This window comes from Carcharhinus amblyrhynchos, unplaced genomic scaffold (assembly GCF_965287045.1).
Source record: "Carcharhinus amblyrhynchos unplaced genomic scaffold, sCarAmb.v2.hapA scaffold_569, whole genome shotgun sequence".
NCBI lineage: Eukaryota > Metazoa > Chordata > Chondrichthyes > Carcharhiniformes > Carcharhinidae > Carcharhinus > Carcharhinus amblyrhynchos.
This window is the reverse complement of record NW_027650309.1, coordinates 19,323-41,566: the sequence shown is the minus strand read 5'-3', so window position 1 is coordinate 41,566 and position 22,244 is coordinate 19,323. Positions and strand designations below refer to the sequence as shown.

The following is a 22,244-nucleotide window of genomic DNA, read 5'->3' as shown; positions in this document are numbered from 1 at the left end:
GATTTTATTGCTACTCCCTCTGTCCTTGGGCCTGCTCCAACTGGACAGATAGTAGTTCTTGGCTGTCTGAAAGCAAGAACTCATAGTGGGATAGGGGTGAAGGAAGGGGTCATGGGGTGAGGGAGACAGAAGGTCTAGGGGCTTGGTTGATATGCTTGCCATATGCTAAAATTGCTCAGTAGTGAGATGAGATTGTGAGGGTAGCAGTGTTGGTATGAAGTTGGCAGAGTGCCAGGGAGTGTTGCAGGGTGAATGATGGAGTGTGGTTTCTCCAGCAATGTCAGTGATTGACATTATGTTGCCTCCGACACGTCACGACTGACCTTCACTACGCCTGTGGGGTCGTTGAACTTTTACCAGCACTGCTGCCTCCCTCTCTGCCTCCCTCTCTCTCCCCCTCTCCCTCTCTTACCTCCTCCCTCTCTCTCTCCCTCCCTCCCTATCCCCTGCCCCTCTCTCTCCCCTTCCTTTAAACTTCTTAAAACTGATATCTCTGACCAAGCTTTAGGCCACCTGATCTGATATGTTGTAATGTGTGTCAATGTTATACGTGTACTGTCCGGTACAGTGGTTAGCACTACTGCCTCACAGCGCCAGGGACCCGGGTTCAATTCTGGCCTCGGGTGACTATCTGTGTGGAGTCTGCATGTTCTCCCCGTGTCTGCGTGGGTTTCCTCCGGTTTCCTCCCACAGTCCAAAGATGTGCAGGTTAGGTGAATTGGCCTTGCTAAAATTGCCCCTGAGTGTCAGGAGGACTAGGAGGGTAAATATGTGTGGTTAGGAGGATAGGGCCTGGGTGGGATTGTGGTCGGTGCAGATTTGATGGGCTGAATGGCCTCCTTCTGCACTGTCGGGATTCCATGATTCTAAGCATTGTGTGGGAATGTTCTGATAAAGTAACTGTTGTTGTTGTATTGTCTCTTCCCTGCTGCCCTCTCCCCCACCCCCGTGTCCTCTGTGTGGGTGGGTCACTTCGCCCTCTGCCTCCCCCCATGAAGAATGCCGTAACGCTCCCTGGCACTACCTGGCAGCAACTTCCCAAACAGGAATATGGCAATCCCGAAAGCCCAACCTTGCCTGGTGTGTAGCCAGGCCCTTTAATTAAAGGGCTAGCGCGGGGTCTGTCCTGAGGCTTGGCATTGGTTGTGTGACGGAGTGAGGGGTTTGCCTCCACTTGTACCAATCTCAGTCACAGTGAGCAGGGTGCCCGCTTTCTCAGAGGGGGATTGTCAAGCGCATTGACCAAGGGGGCAAATGGCTGACTTCACGCGTTACCCTCCCTCCAGGGTGTCCGATGGGCCAATTTGTAAACGTTACGCAAGCCCGATAGAGGAAAGGCTGGCTGGAGGTTCTCGACTTACCCACTGTGATGGGAACACTGTGTTCAGAGGCCGGGCCTGTAACTGATCCCGGGCTAATGCGTTCCCTGACAAGCTCAAACAACCGAACTTGTGTTTGTGTTTGAACAAAGACTTCAGTAGGAAACGTCTCCAATGCCACCTCTCACTGCCAGGATCATTGGCACACAGGCACCAGAATAAATGGGCAGTGGCATTGAGGAAACCATTTACCAATAACAGAAAGACTAGACCATAAAATAGCCCAGCCCTCTGCTCTATAAAACTCCAAAGCAGCGTGTGAACAGTTGAGGAATTTAATGAATCCACTGACAGATAACTCTGACTGCATTTAAACTTTAATCAGAATGAATTGAACCTTCCATTTTTATTCTATAAGTTAATGGCACCTCTATTTTGCGGCTCATTGTAATTATTCAACCATTCATATTGGAGCAACCCTTCCATTATATTGCACGTAACTGATATCAGTTTGGTTCTGTCATTTTGCCTTCATGGTGATTTTTCCGTAAACTGATTGTCTATTTGCCATTCGGGCGTTCACCAGGGATACCTAAGCATGGGTCCTTCCTCTCCCAGAAGGCCGTGCAGGAAGCAGCCAATGGCACCCAGATCGATGGAGCAGACGTCACAAGTTGTAACCCGCACCCCCTGTATTCTCATGCACGGCCTATCCTGGTTGGAGGATCATGGAATCCCGACAGTGCAGAAGAGAGGCCACGATTCTGCCCAGGCCCTGCTCTCGTAACCTCACATATTTACCCTGTTAATCCCCCTTACACTAAAGGTCAATTTAGCATGGCCAATCCGCCAAACCCCTACCTCTTTGGACTGTAGGAGGAAACTGGGGCATCCATGTAGACACAGGAGAACATGCAGACTCTGCACAGACGGTCACCCAAGGCCGGAATCGAACCCAGGCCCCTGGCGCTATGAGGCAGTAGTGCTAACCACTGTGCCACCGTCCTGCTCCGTGTGTGGGATGGACTAGAGGGGGGAGGGATGTGGTGAGGGGGGTAATCGGGGGATGGAACAGTAAGGGGTGTGTGGCAAGGCAATTGAGCCCATCACTGTCCATTTGTCACCCCTCCCCAGACTAGGAAGACATACTGGGGGGATTAGAGTGAGGAGCATCATGGTCCCCAGGCACGGCAGGTCGCTAAGGAGAAACTGATTACCTTCGTGGCTAAAAGGGGGGGGAAAACAAAAGGAGGCGAACCGTATTTATGATGCCCCAACACTAAAATTTTATTTCAAATTTGTCCAGAAGTCACCCTTAGCTGCAGAGAGTGAGGAGAATTTACAACGCGGAGGGGTGGGGATTGCTCGCCAAGGGGGTAATCAGGAAGTTCAAGATGGCTGAGATGGAAATAGAGAGGAAGGGAATCTTGGGGAGAGATGATTGATTTATTAATGGGAGAACGAAGGAGTTAGACATCCTTTTCTGTGTCTTCCCACATGGAATTCAGCTGTTCCCGCACTTGCTGGTCATAGGTTTGGAGTTTTCCACTCAGGTCTTCCGCGTAGGGCGCCAGGTTTTTCTGAAGTTCCTGGGCCTTCTTGACAATCTTAACCTGAAGCTCGGACACGAAGGGGATGAGGCCTTGACGGAACTGCTCGATGCCCTGGGTCACCTTGGCTTGGACCTCCTCGGAGTAAGGCGCCGTCTTCTCCCGGAAGGTTTCCATGCTGAGCTGGATCGCCTCCTGGAGCTCTTCGACTCCGGCAGAGAGGTCGCGGCGGATGGTTTCGGCGTCCAGGTCCATCTGCTCGCTCAGGGTCTTCTGCAGGTTCTGCAGGCCCTGGCTGACTCTCTCGTTCAGCTCCTCAGCGTATGGGGTCAGCCGATGGTTCACGTCCTGCAGGTTGCTCACAATCTGCTGTCGCATCATCTCAGCGTTGGTGTTCAACTTGTCCACCAGGTCCTGGGCCAGAGGGTTCATCACATTGCTGAATGCCAGGGCGTAGAGATTGGCTTTGTCCATGCTCTGTAAGATCCGATTGCTGGATTAAAGAGAGAAGGACAAGAGCGATTAGTTCCTCAATTGAATAACTCATCAATTCTTCCGTTAACTCCATTCATTCATTCAATTATTTCAGCAATTTAGTCACTAATTCACTTCTCAAGAAGGAGATAATCTCAGAACAGAAACAAATAGCAAGGCCCAACCAAAATGGTCTTCGATGGAGAGTTAGGGGATTAGAGGGACAGTCTTTGGTGAGTTAGGGATTAGAGGGATGGTCTTCGATGGAGAGTTAGGGGATTAGAGGGATGGTCTTCGATGGAGAGTTAGGGGATTAGAGGGATGGTCTTCGATGGAGAGTTAGGGGATTAGAGGGACGGTCTTCGATGGGAGAGTTAGGGGATTAGAGGGATGGTCTTCGATGGAGAGTTAGGGATTAGAGGGATGGTCTTCGATGGAGAGTTAGGGGATTAGAGGGACGGTCTTCGATGGGAGAGTTAGGGGATTAGAGGGATGGTCTTCGATGGAGAGTTAGGGGATTAGAGGGAGGGTCTTTAATGGAGAGTTAGGGGATTAGAGGGACGGTCTTCGATGGAGAGCTAGGGGATTAGAGGGACGGTCTCCGATGGAGAGTTAGGGGATTAGGGGGATGGTCTTTAATGGAGACTTAGGGGATTAGAGGGACGGTCTTCGATGGGAGAGTTAGGGGATTAGAGGGATGGTCTTCGATGGGAGAGTTAGGGGATTAGAGGGACGGTCTCCGATGGAGAGTTAGGGGATTAGAGGGATGGTCTTCGATGGAGAGTTAGGGGATTAGAGGGACGGTCTCCGATGGAGAGTTAGGGGATTAGAGGGATGGTCTTCGATGGGAGAGTTAGGGGATTAGAGGGACGGTCTTCGATGGGAGAGTTAGGGGATTAGAGGGATGGTCTTCGATGGGAGAGTTAGGGGATTAGAGGGACGGTCTCCGATGGAGAGTTAGGGGATTAGAGGGATGGTCTTCGATGGAGAGTTAGGGGATTAGAGGGACGGTCTCCGATGGAGAGTTAGGGGATTAGAGGGATGGTCTTCGATGGGAGAGTTAGGGGATTAGAGGGACGGTCTCCGATGGAGAGTTAGGGGATTAGAGGGATGGTCTTCGATGGAGAGTTAGGGGATTAGAGGGACGGTCTCCGATGGAGAGTTAGGGGATTAGAGGGATGGTCTTCGATGGGAGAGTTAGGTAGGGTGAATGAGTCTTTCTCCGTTCCATATTTTAACTCTTCTCTATCTGATGGGAAAGTGAACCTACTTGATGTCAGCTCCCAGTTCGGACTGTTTGATGATCTCCAGGTTTTCCTGAGCGATGTCTGTTGCTTGGCTAACATAGTCCCAGAATGCAGCTTTAGCTTCCTCGAACCTGGTGCGGTGCTCGTGTTGCCATGGAAATTTAAAGGCCTGAGACCCTGCGGGAAAACAGAAAGGTCACCGGGTCAGGGGACAGGGTCACCACCATTCAGAGGCTGGATTAACCATGAGGGCTACAACAGCAAGTTGCATTGATATAGCACCTGTTACACAGTGAAACGTCCCAAGGAGGTATAGACGGAGCGATCAACAAACAGAATTTGACCCCGAACTATGTTAGGAGAAATTCCATCACAGAGGGAGTTTTTAGTAATGTCTTTCTAGGATGGAGTGAGAGAGACAGACAGAGGGAGATGAAGAAGCTTTGGGAGGGAATTCTATTCTTAGGGGCCTCCCCCCAAGACAACTGAAGGCACAGCTGCCAAAAGTGGAGCGATGGAATTTGGGGGATACTTGAGAGGCCGGAATTGGAGAAGCACAGAGATCTCAGAAGGTGCACGGACTGGAAGAGGTTACAGAGATAGAGAGGGTTGTAGGGGCTGGAGGAGGTTACAGATACAGGGAGGGTTGGAGTTGCTGGAGGAGGTTAAAGAACTACGAAGGGTTGTAGGGGGCTGGAGGAGATAAATTTTAAAAACTAAATACGTTGCGAAGACTATTATTCCTGCAGCGTGTTGACACAGCGAATCGTGTTAAGGTGCTGAGACAATTAGCTCGGTAGACAGCCATCTTGTGCACAGTAGGATCCCACAACAAATCATGGCAGCCACAGTTTGATCTGTTTGAGATGCTGGAAGAGTGTTGCACAGGCCGTTGGCTCACATCCCAGACGCTCCAGAGGGTCACATGAGCGAGCAGATCGCTTGTTCTGACTCAGATAAGTGAACTGTTCCGCTTCTGTGTGACTTATGGATGTTTGGAGGCTTGACAGAGTGAAGCTGGTTTATTAGCTGACACGCAAAGCGTGCCGCTGTCAGCTGCCCTCACAGCAGGCTGGATAAAGTCACTGAATCGGGAGTTTTTAAGCACCTCTTGTGACTTGAAGTGCTTGTGCTCAAGTGCAGTCACTGCGGGAACATCAGCAACTAAAGTACGCACAGCAAGATCCCACAAACCGCCCTGTGAGAATAGCTGAGATCAGCTGTTCTGTTGCCCAGGGATATTGGCTGAGGGGTAAATAAATGTACCTCACACGATCCTGCGGATCGCACAACCCCCATCCCCCACCAATCCCCACCCTCTGCTCTTCTTCCAACCAATGGCCTCATGAGTGTCCACCTTGCAGCACTCCCTGGGCGCTGGCACTGGGATTGGCAGCCTGTGCTGGTAACGGAGGTGATCGATGAGCCTCGCTATCCTGACAGGACTCGGGGTGGGAGCAGAACGTTCCCAGAGCAATGGCGGGGTTTAGAGGGTCAATATTTCACCTGGAACCCACCCCCCCTGCCAATCCTGAATACCCAATTTAATGCCAGCACAGTGACCACACCTACATGACCAATTCACAGAAGTTCAAACTTCAAGGCGAGGCCAACAAGTACAACAGTTTTTATTCACTCATTTCCAAGGAGATGGGCGTTACTTGTTGCCCTTCACAGGGAGGCGATGGCCTTGTGGTATTATCGCTAGATTATTAAGCCGGAAACGCAGCTAATGTTCTGGGGATCCGGGTTCGAATCCCGCCATGGCAGGTGCTGGAATTTGAATTCAATTAAAAAAAAAATCTGGAATTAAGAGTCTACTGATGACCACGAAACCATTGCCGGAAAAACCCATCTAGGTCACTAATGCCCCTCAGGGAAGGAAATCTGCCGTCCTTACACAGTCTGGCCTATGTGTGACTCCAGATACACAGCAATGGGGTTGATTCGCAACTGCCCTCGGGCAACGAGGGACGGGCAATAAATACAAATGAATAAAAAGAAAGAAAAACCTCTGAGGTGATTGCTATCTTGTTGAACTGCAGGACTGTCTGTGGTGTTGTTAAAACCCCACACCAATCTTTCATTCTTTCAATCTGATACAACTCAGTGCCTTGCCAGGATATTTCAGAGGGCAACTGAGAGTCAACCACATTGCTGTGGCTCTGGAGTCACATGTAGGCCAGACCAGGTAAGGACGGCAGATTTCCTTCCCTAAAGGATGATAGTGACCCAGATGCGTTTTTACAACAATCAAAGGCCATTATTAATGAAGCCAGCACTCTAATTCTCGATTTTAATGGTGTAAATTTAAGATGAGGAGCAGGAGGTTTAGAAGGGAGTTGAGGAAATATTTTTTCGCCCCGAGGGTGGTGGTTGCCTGGAATGCGTTCCCCGGGAGTGTGCTGGAAGTGGGAAAGCTCACATCCATTAAAAAGTACGTGGATGAGGAGTTGAAAATGTCGTATGACCCAGGTGGCACAGTGGTTAGCACTGCTGCCTCACTGTGCCGGGGACCCAGGTTCGATTCCCAGCCTGAGTTGCTGTCTGTGCAGAGTCTGCATGTTCTCCCCGTGTCTGCATGGGTTTCCTCCGGATGCTCTGGTTTCCTCCCACAGACTGAAAGATGTGCTGGTTAGGTGCATTGGCCGTGCTAAATTCTCTCTCCGTGTAACCAAACAGGAGTGTGGCGAATTGGGGATTTTCACAGTAACTTCATTGCAGTGTTAATGCAAGCCTACTTGTGGCACTAATAAATAAACAGTAAAAAAGTGCTGGAAAGGGGAATTAGTCTAGATTGAGTGTAGTTTTGTCAGTGCAGACTTGATGGGCCGAAGGGTCTCTTCATAGGACCATCATAGAATCCCTGCAGTGCAGCAGGAGGCCATTCAGCCCATCGAACCTGCACCGACCATAATCCCACCCAAGCCCCATCCACACAATCCCATGCATTTACCCTAGCTGGTGCCCGCTGATACCAAGGGACAATTTAGCACGGCCAATCCTCCTAACCCACACGTCTTCGGACTGGGAGGAAACCAGAGCACCCGGAGGAAACCCACGCAGACACAGGGAGAATGTGCAGACTCCACATAGACAGCAACCCAGACTGAGAATCGAACATGGGTCCCTGGCACTGTGAGGCAGCTATAGTAACCACTGTGCCACCATGCTTATGACACTATTTACCTCCTAACTGAGTTTAAATTCCCTCAGCTGCCTTGCTGGGGGTCTGAACTCACACTTTTGGAGCATTACTCAGGATCTCTGGATTGTAAGAATAGAAACAGTGCCACGAACCTACTCTCCCCTCCTGGGAACAGGAGCTCCAGTGTTACTCACCAGTCAAGACTGTCAGTGCCAGGATGATGCTGATCCACTTCATGGTGCAGGAGGCTTCGGGTTCAATTGCAAAACTAGAAAAGATCCAAAAAGATAGAGAGACATGAATATTTTTCACCTCGTTACCTGATCCAGGTCTGACCACCGTCCGTACTGCACTATCTGTTATAACGACTCTTACATCGGACAACGTGAGGTGGCCCAGTGGCACAGCAGTCAGCACTGCAGCCTCACAGCGCCAGGGACCCGGGTTCGATTCCCACCTTGGGTCACTGACTGTGCAGAGTCTGCATGTTCTCTCCGTGTCTGCCTGGGTTTCCTCCCAGACTCCAAAAATGGATGGCTTAGATCAATTGTCCCTTAGTGTCAGAGGATTAGCAGGGTAAATGCGTGGGGGTCACGGGGATAGGGCCTGGGTGGGAGGCCAAATGGCCTCCTCCTGCACTGCAGGGATTCCATGAATCTACGCGACTCCAGAGCCACAGCAATGTGGCTGATTCGTAAAATGCCCTCGGGGATGGGCAGTAGATGCTGGGCCAGCCAATAACACCCTCTGTACGGCCTCCGTAGATAGTCCATCTTCCCAGTGGCTCCACTGCCCAGTCCCAGTTCAATCCAGGTCCATGTGTAACAGACACTGGCAATCCTCCTGATTAACCTCCAGCACAGGGCAGATAGGTGAGCAGCTCGACTGGAACAATGCAGCACCATCAAATCATCCCAAACATTGGAATCACACATAACACATCCATTGTTACAATTCAATGCACAATACTTCCTCAGCTCAGAGCACTCACCTCCTGAGATTAGCAGTGGTGTAGAAGGCTGGTTGTATCGTTTGATTCAGCTATATATATATCCACCTCCCCAGCCTGATAAGGACGGGCTGCTACTCCGTTGGAATCTTAAAGTCCAACCATCTCTCATCTACTCTTTGCCCTCAATCTCCAACACCATTTATGACCCTCTCCACCCCTCCCCTGCCTTGTTGTAATTCAAAGGCTGGCAGGAGGAGGGGGGGTTGATCTCTGATATGATTGGTTTCGGTAATTAGGGAAAACTTATTCTTGATTGTTTATCGAGATGGCAGAGTCGTAATATTTGTGATTGGGGTGATATCATCAGGATTAAGTTGCAGGAAGGTTTGACAGTGTGACAAGGTGGTGCAGGCATTGTTTTTGTATCTTTAGACATTACACTTTTTACACATTTCTATCTGTCCAGGTCCCCCCAGGCTGACACTATAGTTAAGAAAGCCCACTAATGCCTCTACTTTCTCAGGAGACTAAGGAAATTTGGCATGTTCGCTACGACTCTCACCAACTTTTATAGATGCATCATAGAAAGCATTCTTTCTGGATGTATCACAGCTTGGTATCGCTCCTGCTCTGCCCAAGATTGCAATAAACCACAAAAGATTGTGAACGTAGCCCAGTCAATTATGGAAACCAGCCGCCCATCCATTGACTGTGTCTACACTTCCCACTGCCTTGGAAAGGCAGCCAGCATAATTAAGGACCCCCTGCACCCTGGACATTCTCTCTTCCACCGTTTTCCATCAGGAAAAAGATACAAAAGTCTGAAGACACGTACCAACTGACTCAAGAACAGCTTCTTCCCTGCTGCTGTCAGACTTTTGAATGGATCTATCTTGCATTAAATTGATTTTTCTCTACACCCTAGCTATGACTGTGACACTACATTCGATACTCTTTTCTTTCATGTCTCACAAATTTGATTGAGTTTTCGTACATGAGGGCAGTGCAGTTGATGATGTCTGCGTGGACTTTAGCAAGGCCTTTGACAAGGTACTGCATGGTAGGTTGTTACATAAGATTAAATCTCATGGGATCCAGGATGAAGTAGCGAAATGGATACAAAATTGGCTTGATGACAGAAGGTAGAGGTTGGTTGTGGAGGGTTGTTTTTCAAACTGGGGGCCCGCAATCAGTGGTGTGCCTCAGGGATCGGTGCTGGGTCCACTGTTATTTGTCATTTATATTAATGATTTGGATAAGAATTTAGGAGGCATGATTAGTGAGTTTGCAGATGACACCAAGATTAGTGGCCAGTGACCAGTGAGGAAGGTTATCTAGGATTGTAATGGGATCTTGATCAATTGGGCCAATGGGCTGACAAATGGCAGATGGAGTTTAGTTTAGATAAATGCAAAATAATGCATTTTGGTAGATCGAACCAGGGCAGGACTTACACAGTTAATGGTAAGGCATTGGGGAGAGTTATGTAGCAAAGAGCTCTAGTGGTAGTTTCATAGCTCCGTGAAAGTGGTGTCACAAAAAGACAGTGTGATGAAGAAGGCATTCGGCGTGCTTGCTTTCATTGGTCAGAACTTTGAATACAGGAGTTGAGATATCTTTTGAAGTTGTACAAGACATTGGTAAGGCCACACTTAGAATTCTGCGAACAGTTCTGGTCGCCTATTATAGAAAGGATATTATTAAACTAGAAGGAGTACAGTAAAGATTTACTAGGATGCTACCAGGACTTGATGGCTTGAGTTATAAGGAGAGGCTGGATAGACTGGGACTTTTCCCCTGGGACATAGGAGGCTTAGGGATGGGTATAGAGGGATATGGGCCAATTGGGAGCTTAGTGGTTAAAAAAGGGGCAGCATGGGCAAATTGGGCTGAAGGGCCTGTTTCCTGGCTGTAAACTTCTATGACTCTTTCCTTCTCTCTGTACAGTATGTTTTGTCTGTATAGCGCGCAAAAAACAATATTTTTCACCATATACTAATACATGTGACAATAATAGATCAAATCAAATCAAAAACATTGGCCAAAAGCAGCCAATAAAGGAGGTTGGGGGAGGGGGGAAACAGTGTGCCAGGTCCTATTGGGTTTTTAAAAAATCCTCACAGCCTACATTACATATGGGAAGCGTCTGAGAACTCTGGGTCTGTACTTGTTGGAGTCTGGAAGGATGAGGGGAGATCTAATTGAAACTTACAGAATACTGAAAGGCATAGATAGAGTGGGCATGGAGAAGATGTTTCCATTCGTAGGAGAGACTAGGGCCTGAGGGGCCCAGTCTCAGAGTAAAGGACCAAGATGTGGAGGAATTATCCCAGCCAGAGGGTGGGTGAATCTGTGGAATTCATTGCCACAGAGGAAGCTGGATCATTGAGTGTCTTTAAGACAGAAATAGATAGGTTCCTGATTAGTAAGGGGGTCAAAGGTTACATCAAAAAGACAGGAGATAGGTTTCTCAACTCTAATCAGCCTTGGCAGAGCAGGCTTGATGGGCTGAATGGCCTAACTCTGCTCCTACATCTTATGACAAGGCTCCCTCAGACCCATAGCCACTGGGATCCAGAGCTGAAACTCAACTTAAAACTCTGCGCTGGAACTCTCATGTCCACACCCTGCCTGGATCAGGGTTCAAACCCAAGACCTTCCGATTCAGAGGCAGGGATGCTAACCACTGGGGCAAAGGCTGAGTCCTCAACTACCAGAGTAAAGGAACCCACATGAGTACCAAACAATAAACATTCACAAATGAGAACTTTAACACGGGGTTGGGTATGCCATCAGAGATCAGTTTAAGTTTATTTATTAGTGTCACAAATAGGCTTACATTAACACCACAATGAAGTTATTGTGAAAATCTCCTCATTGCCACACTCTGACACCTGAAAACAGAACGATCAACATCAACGCCTTTACTTTCTCAGAAGACTAAGGAAATTTGGCATGTCCACTACAACTCTCACCAACGTTTACAGATGCACCATCAAAAGCTCTCTTTCTGGTTGTATCGCAACTTGGTCTGGCTCCTGCTCTGCCCAAGACGGCAAGAAACTACAAAAGGATGTGAATGTAGCCCAATCCATCACACAAACCAGCCTCCCATCCATTGACTCCGTCTACACTTCCCACTGCCTCAGGAAAGCAGCCAGCATAATTAAGAACCCCACCCGCAGCGGGCATACTCTCTTCCACCTTCTTCCATTGAGAAAAGGATACAAAAGTCTGAGGTCATGTACCTATCGACTCGAGAAGAGCTTCTTCCCTGCCACCATCAGACTTTTGAATGGACCTACCTCACATTAAGTTAATTTTTCTCTACATCCTAGCTCTGACTGTAACACTGCATTCTGCACCCTCTCCTTTCCTTCTCCCCTATGTACTCTGTGAATGGTATGCTTTGTCTGTGTAGCGTGTAAGAAATAATACTTTTCACTCTATCCCAATACATGTGACAATAATAAATCAAACCAAACATATCTAAGACATTGGCACTGACACTCAGGTTAAGACTGGTCAATTCAGCAGGAATTGTGGCTCAGATGTGGGATCTTACTGTTCTGTACGATGCAATCCCTCTTTCTGTAATCGATTAAAATGTTTTGGACATCCATTGGTGTTTCAGATAGCGTGCCCATTGGCAAACCATCTAACAAAGGTCAGACATAATATTCTGCTGCCACAGTGCATCTTAACAATGCGTCTTCACTTAAGGCCACAGGGTTTAAGTAGGGTCACTTAGAGAATAATTGTTTTCAGGAAAATGATGTGCAGATGCCAGCATTGGACTGGGGTAAACACTAAGAAGTCTCACAACACCAAGTTAAAGTCCAACAGGTTTATTTGGTAGCAAAAGCCACTAGCTTTCGGAGGGCTGCCCCTTTGTCAGGTAAATGGGAGTCTTGTTCACAGACAGGGCATGTAACAACACAAACTCAATTTACAAAATAAAGGTTGGGATGCGAGTCTTTTCAGCTAATCAAGTCTTAAAGGTGCAGACAAATGTGAATGGAGAGAGGGTTAAGCACAGGTTACAGAGATCTGTATTGTCTCCAGACAAGACAGTTAGTGAGATTTTGCAAGTCCAGGCAAGTCGTGGGGGTTACAGATAGTGTGACATGAACCCAAGATCCTGGTTGATGCCGTCCTCGTGTGCGCTCCTCATCACAATGGATGTCTCGGTACTCTACATCAGCATCCCCCACAACGATAGCATTGCTGCAACTGCCTCACTACTCAACACTGACAACTGCCAGTTTCCAGATGCAACTTGACAACTCATCCGCTTCATCCTAGATCACAATGTCTTCACCTTCAACAACCAGTTCTTCATCCAGACATATAGAACAACCATGGCGACCAAATTTGCGCCTCAATATGCAAACGTCTTCATGCACAGGTTCGAACAAGACTTCTTCACCGCACAGGACCTTCAACCGTTGCTATATACTAGATACATCAATGACATTTTCTTCCTTTGGACTCATGATGAAATAACTATATGATGACATCAACAAGTTCCATCCCACCATCAGACCCACCATGGACTACTCTCCAGAATCAGTTGCATTTTGGACACAAGCATCTCCATCAAGGACGGTCATCTCAGCACTTCACTGTACCGCAAGCCTACGGATAACCTCACGATGCTCCACTTCTCCAGCTTCCACCCTAAACATGTTAAAGAAACCATCCCCTACAAGCCCTCCGTATACACAGGATTTGCTCAGATGAGGAGGATTGCAACAGACACCTCCAGTTGCTGAAAGATGGCCTCATAAGAACAGGATATGGCACTCGACTCATCAATTGACAGTTCCAATGTGCCACAGTGAAAAACCGCACCGACCTCCTCAGAAGACAAACACGGGACACGGTGGACAGAGTACCCTTCGTCGTCCAGTACTTCCTTGGAGCGGAGAAGCTACAACATCTTCTCCGGAGTCTTCAACATGTCATTGATGAAGATGAACATCTCGCTAAGGCCATCCCCACACCCCCACTTCTCACCTTCAAACAACCGCACAACCTCAAACAGACCATTGTTTACAGCAAACTACCCAGCCTTCAGGAGAACAGTGACCACCACACACAACCCTGTCACAGCAACCTCTGCAAGACATGCGGGATCATCAACATGGATGCCATCATCTCACGTGAGAACACCATCCACGAGGTACACGGTACATACTCTTGCAACTCGGCCAACATTGTCTACCTGATACGCTGCAGGAAAGGATGTCCCAAGGCATGGTACATCGGGGAGACCATGCAGACGCTACAACAATGGATGAATGAACACCACTCGACAATCACTAGGCAAGACTGTTCTCTTCCTGTTGGGGAACACTTCAGAGGTCACGGGCATTCAGCCTCTGATCTTCAGGTAAGCGTTCTCCAAGACAGCCTCCATGACACATGACAGCGCAGAGTCGCTGAGCAGGAACTGATAGCCAAGTTCCACACACATGAGGACGGCCTCGACCGGGATCTTGGGTTCATATCACACTATCTGTAACCCCCATGACTTGCCTGGACTTGCAAAATCTCACTAACTGTCCTGTCTGGAGACAATACACATCTCTTTAACCTGTGCTTAACGCTTTTGTGTCTTTATATGCCCTGTTTGTGATCAGAACTCCCACTTATCTGACGAAGGGCAGCGCTCCGAAAGCTAGTGGCTTTTGCTACCAAATAAACCTGTTGGACTTTAACCTGGTGATGTGAGACTTCTTACTCAGGAAAATGAACAGGCAATTATCCTCTAACTGACCGCAGAAATGTGGTTGACTCTGCCTTTGACTCTTGGGCAATAAATTCTGCCAGTGATGCCCATGTCCCACAAATTGAAGGAGGGTAATATAAAACTTAGAGTATAAAAGTCACTCCTTTTAAATTTACTCTCGTAAGTAGTCTAAGTTTACAGGGTATCTTATCTATAGAATAAGGATTCACTATGCACCGAATGCTATACTATAAGCAAAGGTATTTAACAAAAGTATTTATGAAATTAAACTATATTGCTTGAGAGCAATTATTCTTTATCTAAACAAGTTATCCCCCTGATCAGTAATTCAGAGAAAGGTTAATTGGTCTCAGGCAGGTCAATGGGTCAGTTAGAGGATAATTGACCTGTAAATCTTCCTGAGGACAATTGTCATCAAATTCACATGGAGCAGAATAATTTGCCACTAAGTGACCTATTGATCTGCCAGAGAACATTTAATCTCTAACTGCCCAGTTGATCTGCATAGGAATAATTAATCTCTAACTGACCTGCTGATCAACTCTCGAACAATTACTCTCTAATTGACCCAATGCTATCCAATATTGAGAGTATTGTGTTGGGAAGAATCACTGAGGAAATGTTGGTTTCACTGGAAGTGTACAGTTAGGGGGTGACCTGAGCAATGCCTTGAATACAGCAGCAAGTTCGGGGAGGGTAAATGGTGAATGATATATTGAAGAGAATTGGAAAAAAAAACAACTGAAGAGAAATTTGAAAAATGTCTTCAAATATTGGGTGGTTAAACACTCTGCCACAAACGATTACTAAATGGATTAAATTAATTTAACTGTACATTCCAAAACTCTGATTAACTTGCAGCTGCCTGACTCAAGCTGATAAGGAGAACTGCTCTCTCTATACTCCATTATCATTAAAGAATTTGGTCTCTTTATTGCTGTCTATTCACTGTCATGCTGAGCAGTTAGATCCCCATAGTCTAAGGTTCAAAAGGAGAGAAGAATATAGTTTAATTTCATAAATACTTGGTTAAATACCTTTGCATATAGTATAGTATTTGGCACATGGTAAATGCTTATCTATATATGAGGTACCCTGTAAACCGAGTCTACTTATTATACTAAATTTAAAAGAAGTGGCTTTTATACTCTAAGTTTTATATTACCCTCCTTCAATTTGTGGGACATGGGCATTGCTGACTGTCCAGAATTTATTGCCCAAGAGTCAAAGGTATTTATTAGCAGTCAACCACATTGCTGCCACTCTGGGGTTGCATGTAGGCCAGACCAGGTAAGGACAACTGATTTTCTTCCCAAAGAACGTTACTGAACCAGATGGGTTTTTCCGACAATTGACAAATGTTTTTTGGTCGTTAGTAGATCCTTAATTCCAGGTATATTTTACTGAATTGAAATTCCACCACCTGCCGTGGACAGATTTGAACCCGGGTCCCCAGAACATGCTTTGACAAAGGGTCCTCAGGCCTTGAAATGTCAGCTCTTTTCTCTCCTTACAGATGCTGCCAGACCTGCTGAGGATTTTCTAGCATTTTCTCTTTTGCTGAGTTTCTGGATTAATAGCCTCGCGATAATATCACTAGGCCACTGCCTCCCCCCAAGGCTGAATGGCCTCTTCCTGTTCTGACCTGCTGGGCCCATGTGATGTGGGGTTGGAGTCACATGGGGATCAGAGCTGGAATATTAGTTGATGATTTTTACGGGTTTTTTTTCTGTAGTCTTCTCCTTTGGGATCCCACTAATGATTCGACCCAGTTGATCTTATTTGCTCGTTTTAGACGGGTGCCGCTTGAACCCTGGATGGTGGGTTTGTAGTTCAGAATCGAAACAATGACTGTGCTGGAAATCTGACTGCAGAGCATGGGAGTGACAAAGATAACCTTTGGACTGATGCTGCTTATACGGCAGGAATTTTCTGGAACTTTAGACCTCAAACGTTGCACAGTTCCAAAGGTCCAGGCCAACGAGGCTCCTGATTACATCATCAAGTCAAGGAGTGAGCCAGGGATCAAAGAGAGCCCAAATTGGCCAATGGTCACGTGAGGTCCATGTATCACACAGAACTCACAGGCCTGAGACAGGCTACTCTGCTTCCCTGCTCTGTGCCAGTGTTTCTGCTCCACACGAGCCTCCTCCCACTCCCTCTTCCTCTCACCCTTTCACCATTGGGAGGTGTAGAGGTATTGTCACTGGCTAGTAATCCAGAGGCCCAGGGTAATGCTCTGGGGCCCTGAGTTCGAATCCCACCACAGCAGATGGTGAAATTTGAGTTCAATAATAAATTGGAATTAAGAATCTACTGATGACCATGAAACCATTGCCGATTGTCATAAAAACCCATCTGGTTCACGAATGTCTTTTAAGGAAGGAAATCTGCCGTCCTTACCCAGTCTGGCCTACATGTGACTCCAGAGTCACAGCAATGTGGTTGAATCTTAATTGCCCTCTGAAATGAACAACTCAGTTCAGGGGGCAATTTGGGATGGGCAATAAGTGCAGGCCCAACCAAAGATGCCAACATCCCATGAATAAATTAAAGAAAAATTGAATCCTTCTATTCCTTCCTCCCTCATGTGTTAACCAACTTTCAATTACATATGCCAACCACTCCCTGTGGGGGCAAGTCCCACGTTCTCTCAACTCCCTCTGGGAGGGAGTCTCTCACTCTCCCCACTCCCTGTGGGAGCGAGTCCCGCATTCTCCCCGCTCCCCGTGGGAGCGAGTCCCGCATTCTCCCCGCTCCCCGTGGGAGCGAGTCCCGCATTCTCCCCGCTCCCCGTGGGAGCGAGTCCCGCATTCTCCCCGCTCCCCGTGGGAGCGAGTCCCGCATTCTCCCCGCTCCCCGTGGGAGCGAGTCCCGCATTCTCCCCGCTCCCCGTGGGAGCGAGTCCCGCATTCTCCCCGCTCCCCGTGGGAGCGAGTCCCGCATTCTCCCCGCTCCCCGTGGGAGCGAGTCCCGCATTCTCCCCGCTCCCCGTGGGAGCGAGTCCCGCATTCTCCCCGCTCCCCGTGGGAGCGAGTCCCGCATTCTCCCCGCTCCCCGTGGGAGCGAGTCCCGCATTCTCCCCGCTCCCCGTGGGAGCGAGTCCCGCATTCTCCCCGCTCCCCGTGGGAGCGAGTCCCGCATTCTCCCCGCTCTCCTGAATTCCCCACTGAATTTACTAGTGCCTGTATCACATTGATGATTCCTACTCCTGATCTTCACCTCGTCAACAAATGGAAACATCTCTTTGATTTGATTTGATTTATTATTGTCACATATATTAGTATACAGTGAAAAGTGTTTCTTGTACGCTATACAGACAAAACATACCATTCTTAGAGAAGGAAAGGAGAGGGTACAGAATGTAGTGTTACAGTCATAGCTCGGGTGTAGAGAAAGATCAACGTAATGCAAGATAAGTCCATTCAAAAGTCTGACAGCGGCAGGGAAGAAGTTGATTTTGAGTCAGTTGGTACGTGACCTCAGACTTTTGTATGTTTTTCTCGAAGGAAGAAGGTGGAAGAGAGAATGTCCGGGGTGTGTGGGGTCCTTAATTATGGTGGCTGCTCTCCCAAGGCAGCCGGAAGTGTAGACAGAGTCAGTGGATGGGAAGCTGGTTTGCATGATGGGTTGGGCTATATTCACGATCTTTAGTTCCTTGTGACCTTGGCCAAAGCAGGAGCCATCTGAAGCTATGATACAACCAGAAAGAATGCTTTCTATGGCGCATCTGTAAAAGCTGGTAAGAGTCATAGCTGACATGCCAAATTTCCTTAGTCTTCTGAGAAAGTAGAGGTGTTGGTGGGTGGTCTTAATTATAGCGTCAGTATGGGGACACTCAGAAAGGCTATTGGTGATCTGGACACCTAAAAAACTTAAAGTTCTCAACCCTTTCTACTTCGTCTCCGTTGATGTAGGCAGGGGTAAGTTCTCCTTTACACTTCCTGAGGTCGATGACAGTCTCCTTCATTTTGTTGATATTGAGGGAGAGATTATTGTTGCTGCACCAGTTCACCAGATTCTCTATCTCATTCCTGTATTCTGTCTCATCATTGTTTGAGATCTGACCCACTACAGTGGTGTCGTCAGCAAACTTGAAAATTGAATTGGGGGGAAATTTGGCCACACAGTCATAGGTGTGTAAGGAATATAGCAGGGGACTGAGATCACATTCTTGTGGGGCAGCGGTGTTGAGGATGATCGTGGAGGAGGTCTTGTTGCCTATTCTTACTGATTGTGGCCTGTGAGTTAGGGAGTTCAGGATCCAGTCGCAGAGAGAGGAACCAAGGCCCAGGCCACGGAGTTTGGAGATGAGTTTTTTTGGGAATAATAGTATTGAAGGCTGAGCTGTAGTCAATAAATAGGAGTCTGACATAGGTGCCCTTGTTATCTAGGTATCCCAGGGTTGAGTGCAGGGTCTGGGAAATGGTGTCTGCTGTGGACCTGTTGCGTCAGTGGGCAAACTTTAGTGGACCTAGGAGGCCTGTGAGGTTGAAATTGATTCGTGCCATGGCTAACTTTTTGAAGCACTTCATAATGATGGATGTCAGAGCCACCGGCCGATAGTCATTAAGGCACACAGCTAAGTTTTTCTTAGGTGATGGCTGTCTTCTTGAAGCAGATAGGGACCTCAGAGTGGTGTTCTCTGTATCGATCCTATCGAAAGCACTTTGATAGCCCTGTCTCACTCCAACCCCTCTCTAGAAGTCCTGACCTGTACAAAACTCTCAGTCCTGGTATCACCCTTGTGAATCTCTTTGCATGTTCCCCAGTATCACTCTATCTAGAATAAAAGCAAAGATACTGGAATCAGAAATATAAACCAAAAATGCTGGAATAAGCCAGTAAATCTGGCAGCATCTGTGGCGGGGAAAACAAAGCTAAAGTTTGGAAGATGTTGCGAGACCTATTTTGTTTTTCAAGCACTTCCTGTGTTTTTATATCTATGACTTTTTCTTTCATAATAATCAGACTGGCATCTGGTGATCAGAGAGCCCTGAGGCATTTCTCGAAATTGGGCATTATTCCCAATTCAATGGAATGGAATTTTGGATAATTTGGGGAGTTTTTGTTGGCAGTTTTCCAGAAACAACTGCTGCAGGAGCTGTTGTTCAAATTCTCATCCTGCTTTTCAACTCCCTTAGTGAGTTTGTAAACAGAACAGGAAGGTCCCCCTTCTCACTGCGTGTTAACAACATCATAAACATGGTGACAGCTTAGACCCGGTGAGAAGATATCGCCCCTCTCATTCTGCCTTAGTGACATTGTAAATGTGGCTGGGAATGTATCGTAGAATCACTGAATCCCTACAATGCAGAAGGAGGCCATTCGGCCCATCGAGTCTGCACCGAGCACAATCCCACCCAGGCCCTATTCCCGTAGCCTATAAAATTACCCTGCTAATCCCACTGACACTAAGGGGCAATTTAGCATGGCCAGTCAACTCAATGCACATCTTTGGACTGTGGGAGGAAACCAGAGCACTCGGAGGAAACCCACGCAGACACAGGGAGAACGTGCACAGACAGTCACCTGTGGCCGGAATTGAACCTGGGTCCCTGCCGCTGTGATGCAGCAGTGCTAACCACTGTGCCAACATGCCGTGTCTTTGGAAGCGTAGTGGGAAGGTTGCGCCTCCCTCGTGGGGCGTGGGTCGTGTCAGGGGAAGTCGTGTCTGACAAATTTATTGGAGTTCTATGAGGATGTGTCTAGGGCGGTGGATAGAGGAGAGCCGGTGGATGTGGTCTTTCTTGATTTTCAGAAGGCATTTGACAAGGTACCTCACAAGAGGTCATTGCAGAAGGTCAGGGGGCATGGAGTTGGGGGTAGGGTGTTAGCGTGGATAGAGGATTGGCTGTCAAATAGGAGGCAGAGAGTGGGGGTCAATGGGTGCTATTCGGATTGGCGGTTGGTGACTAGTGGGATGCCCCAGGGGTCGGTGCTGGGCCTCAGCTATTTACCATTTATATAGATGATCTGGAGGAGGGAGCCGAGTGTAAGGTGTCGAAATTTGCTGATGACACCAAGATTGGTGGAACTGCAAATTGCGCGGAGGGTGTGGAGAGTCTGCAGAAGGTTCTAGATAGGCTGGGTGAATGGGCCAGGAAACGGCAAATGGAATTTAATGTTGGCAAGTGTGAGGTGGTCCACTTTGGTAGGAATAATGGTAGGAAGGACTATTACTTACGTGGCGAAAAACTGCAGCAGGCGACGGTGCAGAGGGACCTCAGGGTCCTTGTGCATGAGTCGCAAAAACCCAGCCTGCAGGTGCAGCAGGTGGTCAGGAAGGCGAATGGGATGCTGGCCTTCATAGCGAGGGGGATTGAATATAAAAGTAGGGAGGTCTTGCTGCAGCTGTATAGGGCATTGGTGAGGCCGCAGCTGGAGTACTGTGTGCAGTTTTGGTCGCCGTACTTACGCAAGGATATTTTGGCCTTGGAGGGAGTGCAGAGGAGGTTTACTAGGCTGATACTGGAGTTGAGGGGGTTGAGCTATGAGGAGAGGCTGAATAAACTAGGCTTGTACTCGTTAGAGTTTAGAAGAATGAGGGGAGATCTCATTGAGACATATAAGATGATGAATGGAATGGATAGGATAGAGGTGGAGAGACTCTTCCTGCTCAGAAAGGACAGTAGGACTAGAGGGCACAGCCTCAAGATAAAGGGGGGGGGGCGGTTTAGAACAGAGTTGAGGAGGAACTTCTTCACTCAAAGGGTGGTGAATCTCTGGAATTCTCTGCCCGTTAAAGTGGTGGAAGCTGCCTCACTAAATATTTTTAAGACGCGGGTTGATGGGTTTTTGATAAGAGAGGGGATTAAGGGTTATGGGGAGAGGGCGGGAATGTGGAACTGAGCCACGACAGATCAGCCATGATCTTATTGAATGGCGGGGCAGGCTCGAAGGGCTAGATGGCCTACGCCTGCTCCTATTTCTTGTGTTCTTATGTGAGTGTGATAGGGTGGCTTCTGTCACTCGTCGTGTCAAAGCGACCTCTAAGCAGACAGGGCAGGGGGTTCTTTAACAGCACTGGAAATACGATGGGATAATCGCTTCGCTGTGTCCGAACCACAGCACAAACCTGGCACCGGGGGACGGTGGGTGAGGAACACTGATGAGAGACTACGCACAGAGCTGGTTTCAAAGGTCAATGGTCATGACCCTTTGGTCAAGTGGATTACAGACAAGAATCGAACTGGATGAATTAACTAGCGCACTGCCAGAGCAGAATCAATCTCAGGGTCTGTTCAATGTTCCTCAGACGTTTCGGCCTTGGCTAACACTTTGCCGTGCCTTCAGCTGCCTGGGGGCCCCCAGGCTTAAATCTAATGTCAATAACTTGACTGACTGGAATAGAAAGGGAAGGTGAGACTAGACAGTGCAGGCCACAATTAAAAAGACAGACAGTCTTGTGACAATGATTCAATCGTGTGTATCCTGAGTCACTGGGGCATGGGGCAATCGCAAATCCCAGCTCCGCACTCTGTTAGAGAGAGAGGCGAGTGTGGGGTAAAGGTCAGCAAATATTCTGCACCGTATCCTGCTTAAACTGTACATTTGTATATCTGTGCAAGTTCGCGGAGTGGATAAACACTCTCTCCCACAAATCACACTCTCTCCCACACGCACACAAGCACACACACACTCTTGCACAGTCTCACACACACACTCACACACACACACTCTTACATAGTCTCAATTATATACTCACACACACACTCCCATTCTTAAAAACACACTCTCACACAGTCGCACAAGGGGAGAAGATGGCCTAGTGTTTTATTGCTAGACAGTTAATCCAG

General features: G+C 47.9%; 1 protein-coding gene across 1 annotated transcript; it reads right to left on the bottom strand.

The window, feature by feature from the left end:
* Positions 1–2,788: 2,788 nt before the first annotated feature.
* Positions 2,789–7,975, bottom strand: LOC145339613 (uncharacterized). Its single transcript, XM_080184112.1, has 3 exons — positions 7,933–7,975; positions 4,614–4,767; positions 2,789–3,362 (listed from the first exon to the last, which is right to left on the bottom strand). The coding sequence occupies exons 1-3, from the start codon at positions 7,973–7,975 to the stop codon at positions 2,789–2,791; spliced, it is 771 nt and encodes a 256-aa protein (XP_080040238.1).
* Between the last annotated feature and the right edge of the window lie 14,269 nt (positions 7,976–22,244).